This window comes from Mirounga leonina, unplaced genomic scaffold (assembly GCF_011800145.1).
Source record: "Mirounga leonina isolate KUSES-001 unplaced genomic scaffold, KU_Mleo_1.0 Mir_127, whole genome shotgun sequence".
In the NCBI taxonomy this organism is placed as follows: domain Eukaryota; kingdom Metazoa; phylum Chordata; class Mammalia; order Carnivora; family Phocidae; genus Mirounga; species Mirounga leonina.
This window is the reverse complement of record NW_023270316.1, coordinates 3,623,235-3,641,146: the sequence shown is the minus strand read 5'-3', so window position 1 is coordinate 3,641,146 and position 17,912 is coordinate 3,623,235. Positions and strand designations below refer to the sequence as shown.

At 46.0% G+C, this 17,912-nt stretch overlaps 1 protein-coding gene across 1 annotated transcript in view; it reads left to right on the top strand.

Moving 5' to 3' along the window:
* MYO16 (myosin XVI) overlaps nucleotides 1–17,912 on the top strand; it is a 435,081-nt gene that overhangs the window by 378,600 nt on the left and 38,569 nt on the right. The window contains exon 32 of the mRNA XM_035003781.1: nucleotides 15,046–15,204. Within this exon, the coding sequence (XP_034859672.1) occupies nucleotides 15,046–15,204 (159 nt within the window). The remainder of the gene's footprint in view (nucleotides 1–15,045; nucleotides 15,205–17,912) is intronic.

The following is a 17,912-nucleotide window of genomic DNA, read 5'->3' as shown; positions in this document are numbered from 1 at the left end:
AGGCATCTTGAAAATCATGAAGGGCGTGGACAGACAAGCACATAGTTTACTGATGTGTCTGCCTTCCTGCCTCAATAAGAGTCTGCCTCCCATGCAAACAAGGCATTCCTCTGCATTCTGGAACAATTTTGAGTCAACACTAAATGTCCCTTATTTTCCAAATGAGTAAGTCCTTTGGAAAGATGAGCTTAACACCCCAGAGAAGCAAGTTCTCTGTCTCTCACTAAGTGGCTAGGAGGCAAGGATGTGCTGTGTAGGTTTTCCCCGTGCAAATGAGCCCGAGCTTTGACAGGAGGAGAAGCTACCTCTGTGTGAGAAAAGGACTGTGTTCACCAAGTTCTCAGCCCCTCTGCAGTAACAGGGAACCTCTGTATTTGGGATGTGTTTGCAGTGTTTCTAATCTCCCAAATCATACTTAGCTCATCTCCACTTAGAAATAAGCTTTCATTTTTAATAGATTGATCAGTAGCCAAACTTACCTACGTTAACAGCACAAAGCTCTTTGTCTTCTATATGAATGGGACAGTTTTTTTTTTTAAATGTCTAATATTTGTTGTGAACGTTTGTGACCTTCTTCTCGCAATTTATAGCACCTTCTCTTTATAAGTGCCCAAGAATTCCTCCAGGGCTGTTGTGCAACTGGGGGCCCGTAACGGACTTGCATTAACTCGCAGAGCTAATTCCCTAATACATTTACCTAGTGGAAGCACGGGGCTTGCTACTGGGAATCGAGAAATGGAGAAATTCGTGTTGTCCCTGCTCTCTCACCGACTATAGGACACAGGCGGGTCCGTCCGGTTTTGGTGAGTGAAATTCTAGTGGAGGAGAGAGGCTTTAGCCGAAGGGTCATAAACCACCGGTGGGTCCGTAATTGAGCTCCAGGTGGCCCATGAGTCCAGTGCTGGGCTTGTTCCTGATTTGGTGGAGAGGCGTCATGTGTGCATGGGGACATGTGAGCTCAGGGTACACGGGCCCCATTAGAGCACGGGAGTGAAGGCTGCCGAAAAGGCAGAGAGAGAACAGAGGGCACTCCTTGCCTTGCATGGGATCAGGGCAGGGCGAGCTTTCTACCTGGAAGGTCCACAACACAGCTCTGAATGCGCTCCATTGTGTCTCCTCGCCACGTGGGAGTTCAGCAGGAACTCTTCGGATCTTCCCCAACAAAGACTGCAAAGAGCCGGAGGAGGGGGATGACCCAGAGGGTTAGTAGCACTTCTGGGTATGCGCATATGACCTCGTGTAATGGAAAATACTCGGAAATGCGATGGAACATTTGTTAATGGTATTCTGTTAATAATATTAATAGCCGACGTCTGTGAGTGGTTCTTTCCTGTTGGCCAAGCACGCAGATGTCCCCAGACCCTCGGCCCTGTGTGAGGCGAGTGAAGCAGGTGCTAGCCTCCCCCTTGGCTAATGAGCAATCTGAGAGTTTGAGGGATTAAGTGACTCTCCCATAATCACAGGAACTAACCTATCCCAGAGTCAGGAATCAGACACGGCTCCTTTCTCCGAAACTCGGGAGAAATTTCTATTTCTGTTCCGTGAGGCCATTCTCAGTCTCCACAAACGATTACAAATTTTAACTGCTACAAAGTCTCTGTCTGAGAGAATCATCCCTTTCTGAAGTTAAATGGAAACTCATGACCAGGGAAAGATATGGGAAGAGGGCATACTCTGTCTTTTCAGTGATTTTCAACAGCCCCCATGATTGGGATGGGAGAAAGACATTCGAAAAAGCCTCCATCATTCGCCTCTTGGTGACGTTCTAGACAAAAACCAAAAACAATAGCAATTCATTAGTTTCTGAATTATGTCAATCTGGAAACAGAGATGCAGGTAATAGAAACACGTCTGGACCAAATACTCTTGTCCGGCTTCCAGTCCTTGCCCCTCAAGCAGGATTTGTTGGGGAAATATTCAGCCCACAGGTCTCATGACCGTGGATGTCCACTGGACCATGCTGCTCTGTTATCCTTTGAAACCCAGGAGCAAAACCAAGCAGAGGATGGTGACAATTAACTATGTAGATCAACCCGATCAAAAAGTAACCTTTGAGTCATGTGAATTATATTGGGAAATTACCTGAACATATTAGCTGTGAATCCATAGCCACTAGCCTGCCACTCTTAGCAGAGATATGTGTCTTGCATAAATAGCTCGTCGTTTCTGAAATGAGCCAAATGCAGCCGAGAAACCATCACAACTGGGATGTTCTATGATGCGCTGTCAGCGGGAGAAGAAGCTATTGTACCTGGAATTCTGAAGAAGAAGAAGAAAGAAAGAGGCAGTCTTTTCAGAAGTGGATTATCTTTCATAACCAGTAAATATTTGTCATGCTATCAACCCGTTAAAGCAAGCAGCTATTGGGTATTGTGGGTCTCTATACGGGATTGTGAATTAAACTCCCACGGGGGGCTCCGAAGAGAAGCCCGGTGCTTTATCTTGTGAGGCACTCAGCAGCTCTCCTTAAGCAAGTTAAGAAAGACCTTCCTGACAATCTGCATCTCATTATTGCTACACAATACAACATCCTGGGGTTTTCTTCCTTTTGTGAAGAAACGCTTAAAAGCAACATGGTGCGTGGAAAGTTTCCCTAAAGATGGGCTGGATTGGTGCCATGTTCTCTTTCTCCTTAAGAGTATTGGCAGAGGAAAACCTATTTCTTAATTACCTACCAGTGTTCGGGTCCTTTATGCCAACTTGAATCATTTTTATGGTTAATCCTCAGATTAGCCTAGAAAAGCTCACACTACCTGAGAGTTAGCTCTGTCCAGTATCACTTTATCCAGCCCTCCGTTCCATGAGTCCACAACGGTCACCTAGCATCCACTGTGTGCGAAGCGTCACAGATTTTTTTTTCTACTCTGGCTTTTACTTCCATCTTTTTCTCGTTTCTCCTTGAAATCTGCAACGTTCGTACCCACACACATTTGCAACTACTGGCCTATGTTAATCGTAATAAGACAGCAAACAACCTTGTTCCATTTGCTCCCCACTCAGGTGACTAGGTCCTCAAAAGCGCAGGGTCCAGACAATGGCAGGCATGAGCTAGATCTGACATTACACAGATTTACATCAGAACACTCACTGTACCTCAATGCCCGAGAATTTGTACATTACCCAGAATTGCTGAGAAATCTATTTCTTCTTCACACCCAAAACTCCAGGCTCATCATCAAACCTAATTTTTCAAAGGAAAATTTCCTTCTAAAGAATGGAAGAACTGACATATATACACACTGGGTACAGGGGGGTATTTCCCAGGCAAATGTGTGCATCTGGGATTTTGGTTTAATTGTTCTTTGATGTGTAAAGATGGACAATCCACGAAGAAGTAAGTGTGAGAGAGAAGATGTGGGCAAAGCAGTGGGGGAAAGCCACGAGCCCTACAAAGGCATTTCCATGTTACTGAAAAGGGAACCAAAGCTCCCAGCTATTAAATTACCTTCTGACGTCACCTCCGTTTGCTGGAGCTACATTTGCTTAAACTGTTCTCAGGTGAGATTACCAGCCGATGGGGCCAGGCTAGATTTCACAGCAGGATGGAGGGGACACATCAAGGTACAAACACCTGACTTAAAGCGGGGGGGGGGGGTGGCGCGCACCCATGTATTTCCACCCACTTGCATGTCCTTTCTTAGGGAAGCAACCAGTGCCCAGCCCCAGATCCTCTAGAGCAAAAGGGTACTTATTTATGTATTTTATTTTCTTGAGAATTGGATTGACTCAATTTCGTTTCTTGGTATTTAACTACTTTTCTATATAGCTAGTAAGAGAGTCCTTTTTGGATTTTTTAATAGATAAATTGCTTTAAAAATAACTCCTGAAACACATAATCTACATTGCCCCATTTCAGGGACATTAGCTTGCATTCCAGGCTTACCGTGTTGTTCCAGTGCCTTCTGGCCACCCCTGATCGCCTCCGCATACACCTGAGCACAACTAGAGGTTTATTGAATCACCTGCGTGTCATACAAGACAGTAAAACTCTAATTGTTAACATTAATTCACTGGTGTAGTTGTGGTGTGCAGGGAGGGGGTCTCCCTCGTTCACTTATGGAGCCTTGGAATTGTGTCTAATTTCCAGAGGCTGAGGAGCGACACGGGACAGAGGCACTGAGCTCATGTTTGGTGATGAGGGATCATAAAAACGCCTTTCTGATCTGATGATTATTAGAAGACCCAGCAATGTGGTTCAGCTGCCAATCAGAGAGCATTTTCACTGCTGTGAGGATTGAATCCATCCTAGGAACCCTTTGTAATGATTTTAGGAGAAATGTTCCTTTTTTTTTTTTTTTCTCCAGATAATAAAATCATTCTATGACATGGCCCCAAAACGTGCAGTTCTTCTCAGGACTTAAGAAAAATTAGAGGGACACCTGGGTGGCTCAGTTGGTTAGGCAACTGCCTTCGGCTCAGGTCATGATCCTGGAGTCCCGGGATCGAGTCCCGCATCGGGCTCCCTGCTCAGCAGGGAGTCTGCTTCTCCCTCTCCCGCTCCCGCCTCTTGTGCTCTGTCTCTAAAATAAATAAATAAAATCTTAAAGAAAAAAAGAAAAATTAGAGGTTAACTCCAGGCAAGACGGTTCAACTAGCAATATTTTGTACTGCTGTTTGCCTGATGTTTTCAAAGAGGTTTAGAAAGATCAAGTAAAAAGGGCAAGCTTCACTCATTTTTTTTGTTTATTCTAAAAATGCAGCAAGGATCTGTTTTGTGCCAGACATTGTACCAAGAGGTATGGATTTTTAAAATAAAATGTGGGGTCTGTTCAGAAGCAGCTCACAGCAGGGAAACATGAAAACTCCAGTGTATCCAGGCGGTGAGAGACAGTTTGCATGAAGACACGATTTGGGTGTCACAAAACACTACTTAGCCTCAAAGCTTGTGAAATCCTGCGTTTTTATTCATTTGGTTCTATTCTCCTTCATCTTTAAATGCTTATCATGACCCACTAAACTGATTTTCCAGCCTGTAAATATATCCTTTGGAACACTGGTCTAGAAGGTGGGATTTGAGACCAAACACGAGGAGAGAAAGAACCAGGGCGGGAGGACCCTGGTCCCCATGCTAGGGACCAGTCTGTGCTCCATCCTGCACTATGATTATAGGGTTTTGCACAAGGCATGGTGACATAATCAAGTTGTATTTTGGAGTAACTCCATTACGGTATGTGGAAAGGACAGATGTCTCTCTTTGATTTTTCTATATTCATTTAAATGGAAACATACACACTTTAACAATGATTAATGAGGGGCGCCAGGGTGGCTCAGTCGTTAAGCATCTGCCTTCGGCTCAGGTCATGATCCCAGGGTCCTGGGATCGAGCTGCGTGTTGGGGTCCCTGCTCCGCGGGAACCCTGCTTCTCCCTCTCCCACTCCCCCTGCTTGTGTTCCCTCTCTGCTGTGTCTCTCTCTGTCAAATGAATAAATAAAATCTTTTAAAAAAATGATTAACGAGAGATGCTTAGTTGCAGGGTGTATGGTGGTTGCCCATTTAGTGGTTTCTTTCTTCTGTAGTGGATGAAATGAGCATCCTTTTGAGATGCAGGTTCAGCCTCGCCCCACGGGGTCCCAGGTGCTCCTCCCTTCCGAGTACCTGATGTCAGCACTGTGATATGTCGCTGCGGCAGCTCAAGGGAAATGCCCTCACATGCACATATGATTTGGAGGCATAAGGAATTAGTAGCACCAACCAGCCTGCCCTTGGTAAAGGATGCAATCCCAGAAGCTACCAAAAACACAGTCCATGTGGCTCATCAAGAATTTTGACAAGAATTTAAATCTATATAGATACTTCTATTTTTTTATTTCATTTTTTAAAAAGGTTTTATTTATTTATTTTTTAGAGAGAAAGAGAGCACAAATGGGGGGGAGGAGCAGAGGGAGAGAGACAAACAGACCCCGCACTGAGCAGGAACCCTGACGCGGGGCTCGATCCCACGACCCTGAGATCGTGACCTGAGCTGAAACTGAGAGTCAGACGCTCAACCGACTGTGCCACCCAGGCGCCCCTATATAGATATTTTTAATTTGTTACTGAAGGCCTCAGAGTTACTGCTCTCAGGTGGGATTGTTCCTCGAGAGATGAGCGGGGGACCACCCTATTGCTGTTAAAATATTGAAATGTCCCAGTAGGAGCTGGACATGACTACTGTTCGGGGCCTGCGGGGTCCCGAGAGCACCCCCCACCCTCCACCTGGGTGTCCTGGCCCCAGGCCTGTCCAGTTTCTCCCCAGTTAGATGTTAACACAACAGGCTTAAGGTATATGGTTGGTGCCTCTTCTTTTGGCCCCCGCCTGTGCCCTTCTGGTTATTAGTATCTGAGGTGGGTACATTTTGTGATTCCTCCTGAACAAAGATTTTGAAAAGACTCCGCATACATCACTGCCAATTTTTTTTTTTAACTTTCGATGATTTTAGTCGTTCTCTCTCACCTGCTGCAACCACACCAGTGAAATTAGTGTTCACAGCTAGAGTTTTCCTGTCCTGTGGGACCTGTGTGTGAATCAGCAAACCTCTGGTTGTGCTAAAGGTGTATGCGGAGGAGATCGGGCGGGGGGGCGGGGGGGCAGCAGGGACTAGAGCATCGTGGCTAAGGCTGAATGCAAGCTAATATCCCTGAAATGGAGCAACATAGATCATATTTTTCTTAAGGACCAAAGTAGTTATTCTTAAAGCAAATCATCTATTAAAAAGCCAAGAGGGACTCAATTACTAGCTATATATATAAAAGTGACCAAATGCCAAGAAACAAAATAGGCTCAGTATAATGCTCATGAAAAATAAATAAATAAATAAATAAATGCCCTTTCAGGCTCTCTAGGATCTGGGGGGTGGGTACTGGTCATTTATGTAAGGAAGGATGCATGCCCTGGTGCAGGTACGTGGAGCTCCTCTGTGTTGGTCTTGAGATGCTAGGCATCGCTAGCTCACCGTCCGTGATGCCATGCAGGTGTTGCAAATACTACAGCTTCCCCATCAGAGAGCAGAGGATTATCCTCCTCACTTTTGCTTTCTGGAGAAAGCGGGGAGGACCCATTCACCCAAACGAAAGCTGCCCAGGCTGCCTGAGCCGCCTCGCAGGCTCTGCATTCCACGACTCCTGGATTTACATTACCACCTGGCACTCAGGAAATGTAAAAATAACAGCAATATAAATAACCACATGACCTATGAAATTATACATGAGGAATGGGTCTCCGAGCCAGGCCGGCGTGGTGTTTAGATGTTGCATGTCCAGCTAATTATAGGAGAGGCGAGCTCCCCGAGTACGCGGAGAGGGAAGGAATTGGCGTGATTTGTTTCCCATTATGGCAGGGACAGAATAGATGGGCACAAAAGGATCCAGTTAGTTAAATTTAAAAGAAAATTGGCACAACATAATTTTCTGTGCATTTTTTGGGTTCTAAAAACCTTATTTATACTGACAGTCATTTTTTAGCTTTACTATCAATACATTCTTCCCCTGCTCGGCACATATGTTGTTGAAGATATCACTCTATTTCCTGATTCAGTTGGCGTTTCTAGCGCAAACCCTCTCCTTGCACTTGGCAGGGGAGTGGGTAGCAGGAGTTAGGAGTAGGGGACAAGGAAGCATTTCCATTCTACCCCACTTAACCCAGAAGATAAGTGTTGGTGGCACTTCCTGCCGCAGAAGAACGCCCAAAACACAACTCAAGAGGAATTTTGATGTACTCAAGAGTGGCGATTTCTGAAGGGTCATTATAGAGTAGGAAGGTGTGCTGGGGACTGGCGCTAGCCTTTTAAGGTCAGTAGCCTTGAGCAGTTATGTTTTCTCAACCCACCCATGCTTTGTGATTGCTAAGGTGCTCTGTTTTTTCTGTTTCTTAAGTAATGGGTTCCTATAGAAATACAAGCAGACTGTGGGATGTGGCTGTGTCCTAAGGGTAATCGCACGGAAGCCTGGTGTTCTGTCCCCAGGGCCCCCTACTGTTATACACTGAAGCCTGCTCTTGATACATTTCTGCAACTATAAGCAAAGGGACGACGAAGTCCGATTCACATGGCTTGGGGTCAGTTAGACGTGCGCTGTACAAAACACGCAGCGAGCGCCCCTCCGTGTGAGTGGACGCACTGTAGTCAGACCCCCTCTGCTCCTGTCTCATGTCTTGTGTCACAAGCCTGCACGGGGCTAGGGGTGTCTGTCTGCTTGTTTGAGGTTAGGATCAGACAAGGTCTAGGTGCATCCTTACACCTGACGTCTGTCTTTCTCTGAGACAGTAGGCCCTGTGTTCGGGCAATGCTAGCGTGTATTTTTTAAAAAGTTTAATTCACTTCCTAGAAGCTTGTTATAGCAGAACGCAGGGCAACGTGGGGGTGCTAACTCCTTATTTGTAGTTCTTCCTCACGTGCGATAATGTAAGATTTTAGAAAAATCAGAGCTGTAAGAGACATTGTTCCTTGTAACTCACACACGAGCTGCCGATCTGGGGCCTAAGTGATCCCATCCAAATTTAATTATGCACCATCTATGTGTATCTGTAAGCACAGTCTCGCTGTAACTCCCAAGTTTTAGGAACAAGAACTTGAGAAGTAGCAGGACTATGCCAGCCACGTCTCTCAGTGTTTGTACCTTTCCTTAATGCCAAAGAGGAAAAAACAAGCGCAAACCCTCCGTGCAGTAGCCTTCCTGGAGAGGAATTTTCCTATAGAGTTGCGGAATGAATTAGAGCCAGCATGAGTAATGAGTTTAAAATGTATTTTCACATTTTTTCTGCCTTGCATAGCACTCTCAGTATTAAATCAGTCAAACAGCAATAGTTTGTTTTTCTCCTGCGTTATGAAACCTGGATCCTGTCTCCCATGTTTCCAAAATACACTCTAAAATTATCTCAAGTTAAGGTAACCAAGAGAGAAATGATGTGTTTAAGCATTCTTCTTAAAGAAACACTCTTTTGTTCATTCCTCACTCATTCTCTGCGACCTTTCTTCGGCGCACTCTGCTGTCAGCCTCCCTCTCCCCTGCTGCCCCCCCGCCCCGATTCCGAGCCCACACCTGCCTGTTTGTGTCCACTGTCACTGTGCCTCGCCTTCCACTGCCCCTCTCCCCTGCAAGAGGTCTCCCTACTAAGGGATGCTTGAGTCTCTCCCACACACTTTCTTTTCGGTCCTAGTAGATGCTGTGGCTCAAATAATTGCCACTCAATTTCACCCTTGGGCATGCGGCTGTCACTTGAAGGTCAACATGCACAGCCCCAAACTTGTCCTGTGTCCAGGCGCCTCGCTGGTGTTGACTTAGTCCCTCAGCTCCAGGAGACCCGTAACGCGGACCTCCCTGACCACCCAGGCCTGCCTCTGCCTGAGTCTAAATGCTCCCTGTTCCTGTCTCTGAGCTCTCCTCCAGCCTCATCCAGCTGGACACGTTTTTGCTGGAGCAATAGCATTTTAGAAAATGCAGTCTTTACGTTATGCCCTTACCTAAGTAGTGGCCGGCCACCGCTCTGGTGGCGCTGCATGAGCTGTAGACGCGCAGACTTCCCAGGGCAGAGCGGGCGGCGCCAGACTCCCCTCTGCTCTCCTCTCCACTCCTCCCCTCCTCCCCTCCTCTCTCACCTCCGCTCTTCTCCTCTTCCTTCCCCTCTTCTCTTCTCCTCTCCGTCCTCTCCTCCCCTCTCCTCTCTGAGCAGAAAGGCTTTCCCGACCAGCGTTTTTTTCCAAACATTGGAGCTTACACCATGGGGGCAGGTGTGGGGTGTCTTTAAGAAAAAGAATAAAAATGACAAACATTTAGGGAGTGAATGGAGCATTTATTTAAAGATGAGGAAACGAGCAAAGCACACATTGACCGAAGCTGTCTTCTGCAAGCATTGACCGACTGGCGCTTGGGCCTTGGATGTGGCCTTGGCCAGTGAGGGTGGGGTCCGCGACCATCACTCGATAGACTCCTGGTCAACCCACCTCTGCCCATCTCTAGGCACCAAGATGCCAGAGCCAAGACTTGTCAAACTGATTGCAGTTTTCTGAGATTAGAGGTCGCAAAGCCATGTACAGTAAGATTTTTAAAAACTGAGCATGCATGAACCGTGCATATCGGTGGGACAAGGAAGAAATATTTATCAGTGATAATTGGCAGCACAACAGTGAAAACCTGAATGCACACTGTGGGTCAGAGATAGATTTCAAATATCCCAAAGTCCTTTCTTCCCCTCATGTTAACACTCAGGTGGAAAGCAAACAGCTCTGGCCCTGTGAATATGTAGGAAATTTTCACCTCGCACAATGTGAAGTTTTCCTTTCCTTATAATTTTAAATAAGTGGAGATTAGAAACGCAAAGGTATGTTAGCAGTGGAAGTCCTTTCATGTTTCCAGGAATCTCCTGTGAATGAGGAGAAATGGTTACTGAGATTTTTCCATAATCATTCACATGGATTCTTCAGTTGAGTAAAATTGTCAACTATGTTAATTGCAAAACATGTAGTTTCCTGTTAGAAAACAAGAATTTCTAGAGCAGTTTGGTTGTGATGATTCGTTTATTCTGTTTTCCCTTTCTTTCAACAAAGATTTTCTTGAGCGCCTACTGCGTGCAGGCACCTTCCTAAGCTCCCACGTGGCACTTGCGCTGATTTGTGCCCGCACTCCGGAAGGGGCGCGCGGGAAACAGACGATGGGGATGTGATACGTCCGCAGTCAGAAGGACCACCTAGGAGACTAAAGCAGGGAGTGGGGACAGAAATTGAGCTGCGGCAGAAAGAGGTGCCATCCTCTAGAAGGTGGTCTGATTTGAACAGAGCCTGAACGACACGCAGAGCTCCGGGCTCTCTCTGGAGAGTGGGATGCGTTCATGGAGGGCTGTCAGGCCCACGTGGCAAGGGGGAAGTTGGAAATGAGGTCCAAGGCGAGCAGAGTATCAGGTGATGGAAGGTCTCAGCCCCGGGACGCCTCTGGGTCTCAATGCAAATGAAATAGAAACCACTGGAGAGACTTGAGTGGGCACATAACATGATCTGACTTAGGTTTTAAAACAAGGTTTCTCAGCCTCAGCGTCATTGGCATCCTGGGCAGGAATTCCTCATCCCGGGGTCTGGCTGTGCATTGCTGGGGCCTCACAGCACCTCGACCTCTACCCACTAGATACCAGTAGCAACCCCCTCCTCCCGGGTGAGGACTAGCAACAGCTCCAGACATGGCCAAATGTCCCCCGCCCGGGGCGGGGGGGCAATATCACCTTCTATTGAAAACCAGTTTTCAAAGGATCACACCCACCCAGTGTGATATTTTAGTTATATATATTTAAAAAAAAAAAAGAACACACCAAAGCTGAAATTCTTCCTGTGTTCGCATTTAGAGATTTGTTAGAACTCTCCCACTAGATTAAGATTCAACTTAACTGAGTCCACATTGCATACTTGTATTTAACAATCATACCCTAGGGTAAAGGCCAAGGCTTTATCTTTGAGTCAGATCCCAGGGTGATTCATTCCTCCCATACCTGTACAAACAGCACTGGGCAGGGGTGACAGAGAAATCCTGTTTACAGGCTGAGAGAAAACAGCGCAGGTATTCAGATCGACTCGTGTTGTGGAGCACCCAAGGGAAGGATGCCACGGAACTCCACAAACCACTGATTACACAAGACGCGGAGATACAAAGTGACTCAGACATGCCTTCGGTCTTCCTACAGGATTTCACAGCACACACTCCTCTACTTGTTTGTTTAGATTCACTCAGACTCTCAAATACTGTCCTTTGGTGTGACTGTGACGGGCTTTTCTTCCCCCTCAAAATTCCAGCGGCCACTGCTTGGAGGCATGAAGAGGCCTCACGACTTTGTTTGCTCTGGATCATTCCCTGTAGGACTCTCCATGAAGTACGCATCTCGTGTGCGTGCTGTTGTAACTGAGACTGCCTCCAACTCAATACCAGCGTCCTCAGGATTTTTTACAGTTGGAATTCCTTCAGTGCCCGAGTTCCACACCCAGTGAGGAACATCGCACCCGCTTATGGGCTAACCTGACCCTTCAGAGCAAAATCAAACCGTGGAGGGTTTCTGCATTCGCCCCTCGTTGTGGCTGAATCGAGGCATTGACAAGTCAGGGCACAGGCGCTCCGGCGTGTTTGGATTTCACTTGCAGCCAGGCTGTCAATGAGCAGAAGCTGACCAGAATTCAGGAAGCCAAGAGCCATCCCCGCAATTGATATTCATGAGGAAGGAGAACCCTAAAGCAGAGACGTCTCTATCGATGTCGCAACTCTAGTTGGGTGGCTAGAGTACAATGTTCAGCCTCCAGTCCCCAGTTCATCACCACTGAGGCACGCGGATCCAGTAAAGCCACGGAAAAGCAGCTGCATTATCCTTTAGATCAGCAAATGAAATGACGGAACGTTTTACGCAGACGGGCCAAGTGTAGGAATGAGTGTGGGTGGATGTTGCCTTGGTCTGAACCCGGCTGCAGCCACTGGCTGATTATGAAATGTTTGCACGTAGGTTAACCTCCCGAAGCCTCAGTGACCTCATCTCGAAAATGGGTGAGAAAGGGACAGCTCTTCAGAAGTACGAAACCAGAGCAAAATCAGATGCTCTGGGGGATTGGCGGATCATAAACACTCAGGAGATGGTAATTATCATCAGAACAAGGTGAATGAATATCATTAGATTGGCCATCACTTCTTACGTTTTACTTGAAGAAGGACTTATTTCCTTATTCCAATCCAGAGCCATCCCTGAGAAGACCTATACTTTTAAGATAAAAATATAAAGAAGATTTTAGTAGATAATGTAAGAATCACAGCCTAACTCGCATGACACATTTAAAAACAGTCCTTGGCTACAGTGTAGCCTGCTGATTGGAAATATTTTTAAAACCTTAATAGCAAAATTGGAGGTTTTGACTTTAAATATATGAGTTGTTTAGGAGCTGGAAATTGGTTAGGAGGGAAGCTAGCATCTTGTTTATACCAAGAGTCTACACAGTGTGTCAGAGGATTGAGTTTTGTCCCACCAGAGGTAAGAGGACCGTCCCCATTTACCCAGTGAGGGACACCCTGGTTCCCAGCCTTGGGTAAGGTCCCTTTGCGCCGAGAACAGAACCTCAGCTCCTTGCTGCGATGGCCGTCCGTCTGTCATGGTCATTACTGCACTTGGAGCACCTGAAGAGTGCAAACACATCGTAGGCATTCAATAAACAACTGAATTAAAGAGCGAGAAAAATAGCTCGAAGAGAGGCAGATGAGTATCTGTGTCTTGAGACAGCTTTAAAGCCAGCCCTGTGTTACTTTCAGATGTCTATGAAAGGCAAACTAGAGTCAACCGAAAGAAATACATAGTCTTTCTGCACCAGCCTGCTCAGCGTTGCTCCTTGTCAAGAACTCATATGTCTCCTTCCGATCACCTGTTGTCCGGTTCATCACTGTTCCAACGCACGCTGGCTGAGCCAAAGCTTTTCAGCTTGTAAGTGCAGGGAGCCAGGAGCTGCGGTGGCTCCCAGGTCGCTGAAATCTCAACGCCCCCACCTGGTTTTCAAAGCCCTGTCCATTTTGCGTCCATTCTACCTATCCAGCCCCTCCTGCTCTAGACGGCAGCACCCCTTCCTGTGGGGCAGACATGGCTCCTCTCTGGGCTGCACGCTCCACTTGTAAGTGACAGGTCCCTGTGGCTCATCTGACCACGAGCCCCGCTGGTGAGGACAGGGCCACTCTAGCTGGTGGGAGTGCATACAGCACAGCAGGGAAACACGGGTCAGTATGGAGCATCTGGATACATGCCCATTGCCTGTAGTGCTGATTGAGTGTAAGGCTCAAGGGCAAGAGGAGATCATGTCTAGAGGCAAGAGTTAGGACCGTGTCAAGACCAGCCTGGAAAGACAAGCTTTGGAGGGCTGGCGTCCTCCCTCTTTTCCTTCCCTTCCTCTCTCCCTCTATCCTTCCCTCCTCCTTCTTCCCTCCTTCTATCCTTTCTCTGTCCCTCCCTCCATCCACCCTTCCTTCCTGCTTCCTCCCTCCCTCCATCCACTCTTTCCCCTCCTTCCCCCCACCCCATCTTTTGGGATCCCTGGAGATAAACTGTTCTGCCACATGTAAAGTATAATAAAGCGAATTATGCTTTTTATCCCTTTTGAATAATCTGTTAGCCTAAAACTTCAGAAAGGCCTAACCTAAAGGCAGTCAGAATCTACTGTGTACCAACAAAGGGCAGAAGAACATGCACATCCTCCGTATTGAAGAAAAATCCTCCAGAACATCCCTGGGAAGCAAGAGCCAATCCCAGGCACACCTGGCCAGCCCGAGAGAGGGACCCTGACTCCAAGAGAGGAGAGGGGAGGGGTGACGAGGGCCACACCTGACGCCATGGTGGACAATTGTGCTTGATTTGCACCCTCTGGTCATTTGTAGACCCTGCCTGAGGATAATGTAGTGGACATTGCTCCAAACCCTGGCATTTGTTATATTTTACTTTATTATTACTACATAGTTTAAAAAAAATCTTCGTTTGGCTCTTCAGCATAATTTGGATGATGGCGTCTGTGTTCGTCGATCTCCGAGCACTCAACACGGGACATGCAATGAACAATTAGGCAATGTTAGTATACAGAATGCAGAAGTAGGGTTTTGAAGTTTAATACTCCTAAATGGATAATAACAAATTTTGTAATGATGCTGTAAGTCTATTTCTCATTTTTTTCAAGCCTATAGGATTGTCTCAGCCCTAATTAATTTAATAAATGAGAAAACTTCTGAAACATGAATTTATTTCCGTGCTTTTTAGGAAACAGTGTTCTCAAGAAGGTGCTCTAGTGACAAGTTATTAGACTCTGACATCAGAAATTCTGTATAGATATGTTTGAAAATAAGAAATTATGAAATTCATTATCACCACTTAGTATTTCCCATTATGTTTAGGAGTGTTGTGACAAAATTCGGTGAAGATTTTGTAGGCCATAAATTTAATTAAGGATGATTATTAATTTACTATTTCAAATACAATTAATGTTCCATTTGATGAATTTTGTTATTTTCTTCTACTGTTTTATTAAATTATTTGGTACATTTTATCCTAAAAGAATAATCCTTTCTAAAATTTATTTTAGGTTTTGAGACTAACATGAACCTAACTGGCCGAGATTATGCTGGTAGATCAGAAATTGCATCTGAGACTCAAGATAGAAATGCAAATAACCATGGAATTCAATTATCTAATTCACTCTCGAGTGCTATCACTGCTGAAAATGGAAATTCTGTCTCAAATGGTAAGTGCTTTTTAAACTCAGAAGTAAACAGATGAAAGTATTAAGTTCTCTCAACTTAATAGGGAGAATGGGTTTGAAACATAAAAATGAAGTAGGCTTAAAAACTGGAACATAGATCATAAACTTCACTGTAGGGTATATTGTAGCATTTTATTGGTTAGGTTAAAGAATTATAGTTGTATTTGATGTTAGTTGACTTTTCAGAGATTGTTGTGGATTATTTGATATGTGGGAACCAATATAAAATGAGATTATGCAGAACAGAAGGAGGAGATGGGGTTGCTCTAACAATATTTTTAATTTAAAAGATACCTTTTTCTTCTCATACCTGAGTAGTGGGAGGGAAAATAATATCGAAGTTATGGTAAATACCAAACTGGCATTAAGTAGTTAATTGGAGTGTATCAAGGAATGTATCATCTAGAAATTGGTTAGACTGTGTGTATCCAAAAATCATCTAATAGTGGCTTAAACAAATAACTTATTTCTCTCACACATAAAAGCAGCCCATGGCTGTTGGGAAGATTTTCTTGAGAACATCCAGAAAAGCTGGCCAAAACTTCCATTATTGTTTAATCTGATTAAAGGCACTAGAAAACTATTACGACCATGAGATCCAGGAAAGAGACTGAGGAAGGGGGTTTGCAATGCAGTGGGGACCAAGCAAAGAAGCCTACGTTCTAGGCTTTTCTCCAAGGAACATTCAGAGCACTCTTCTAGTTCACAGAAGCCAGCTCCGAAGCTGGACTGGACTTCTGATAGCCTCCTGGACTGTGGGGACCGGGTCTTCCAAGGCCATGGGTTGGAGCCTTAAAGTGTCCCTCCTAAGGGCTGGGTGTTCTCAGTCTAGAAACAACAGCTCAGCTATGAATCATCTCAACCCCTGATGCTGGGTGGACGTCCTTCAGGACTGACAGGGCCTGCAAGTACCTGGGAGGAAAAGTGTGTGTGTATGTCCCAAAGGACAGTTACAGCATCGGAAGCTTCAAAATGATGTAACAAACCATTTTTCAAATACAATATTCAATGCAGAGTCAAAAAACCAGACACATGACGACACAAAACAAGATAAAAAATTAACAAGCAGAAATAGCAGTCCATTGCAACACATCCATGGGAGCCCAAAAGATTGGAGTTCAAAAGCACATAGTTTAAGCTAAATATGTTTACTATGCCCAAGGAGATGGAAGAATGAGAATCAGCAGAATGGGAAACTATAAAAACGTGTCAAATGAAAATTCTGAAATTGAGAAATAGTCATAAAATTAAGTACAATGGAGGATGAGTTTAAAGTTAATTAGACGCAGTCATTAAAAAAGAAAAAAAAAAACCTGGGGAAGTGGAAGATAAGTGAGAAAATTACAGAATGAAACACAAAGAAGCCAGAGAAGATTGGGGATTCCGGAACACGGTTTAGAGGCAGGAAGGGTGTGTTGAGAAAGTTACTGGAATTCTGGAGAAAGAAGAGAGGTTACACCGGCAACAGGGAAGACTGTGCCCACGTGGATACCCGTGTGCAAATGTTCATTGTGCCCTAATTCATCATCATCCAAAATGGTGACTGGATCGTGTCGGTTATCTACTGCTCTGTAAATTTAGGGCCACCCGCCCACCGCCCCCAGAACTTAGAGGCTTAATTCAACAGAAGGCTGTTATTTCATACCTTCTGTGGGTCAGCAGTCTGGCTGTGGCTGAGCTGAGTGCCCTTGCTTCAAGGTCCCTTGTGAGGCAACTGTCAGCTAACTGTTGGCCAAAATTCGAGTCCTCTTGAAGCTTGATGGAGAGGTGGTACAACTTCAGGATCACTTCCATGGCTTCTGGCAGGCCTCATCCCTTCCCAGCTCACTCACACAGGCTTCTCCGTAAGGGTGGCCTCATGCCAGGGCAGCTGGCTTCCCCCAGGGCACGCAGTCTATGAGAGAACGAGCAAGAGCATCTGCATGGAGACCATGGTCTTCGCATAGCCCATCCTGGAGGGGACATCCAGCCCCTCTGGCACATTTTGTTCCTTACAAGCAGGTCATGCATCCAGTCCACTTGATGGGGGGGGGATTATATGAGGTGTGAGTGCCTCGTAGGGGGCTCCCTGGGGGCCATTTTAAAGGCTGACTAGCACACGGATAAACGGTGCAAAAATAAAAGGGGGGCACTACCCTTACGTGCAATGAAATGGGTGACTCTCAAACATGTTGCGCTAAGTGAGAAAAGAATCGAAGACTACGAGTGCCATTCCGTGCACATGATGTTTTGGAAAAGGCAGAACTATAGGCACAGAAGACCGATGCTTGGGTGCCGGAGGCTGGGTGTGTGGGTGGGGATGGACTGCTGTCTCGCTCCATTCGGGCTGCTATAACAAAATACCTAGACTGGAGGGCTCATACGTGGCGGAAACTCTGCTCACAGTTCTGGATGTCTGCGATCACGGTCCAGCAAGGTCAGCTCCAAGGTCGGCCCGCCTCCCAGCGGCAGGTTGCCCCTCTCCTGCTGTGTCCTCACATGGTTGGAAGGAAGAAGCCATCTCTCCAGTCTCTATCCTAAGAGCACTAACCCCAATCGTGAGGGCTCTACCCTCATGACCTAATGTCCTCCCAGAGGCCCCACCTCCTACGACCATCACCTTGGGGGTTAGGATTCCAACATATGAATGGGGGTAGGGGGGACGCAAACATTCAGACCATAGCAGACTGCAGAGGGGCCTGAATCGTTAT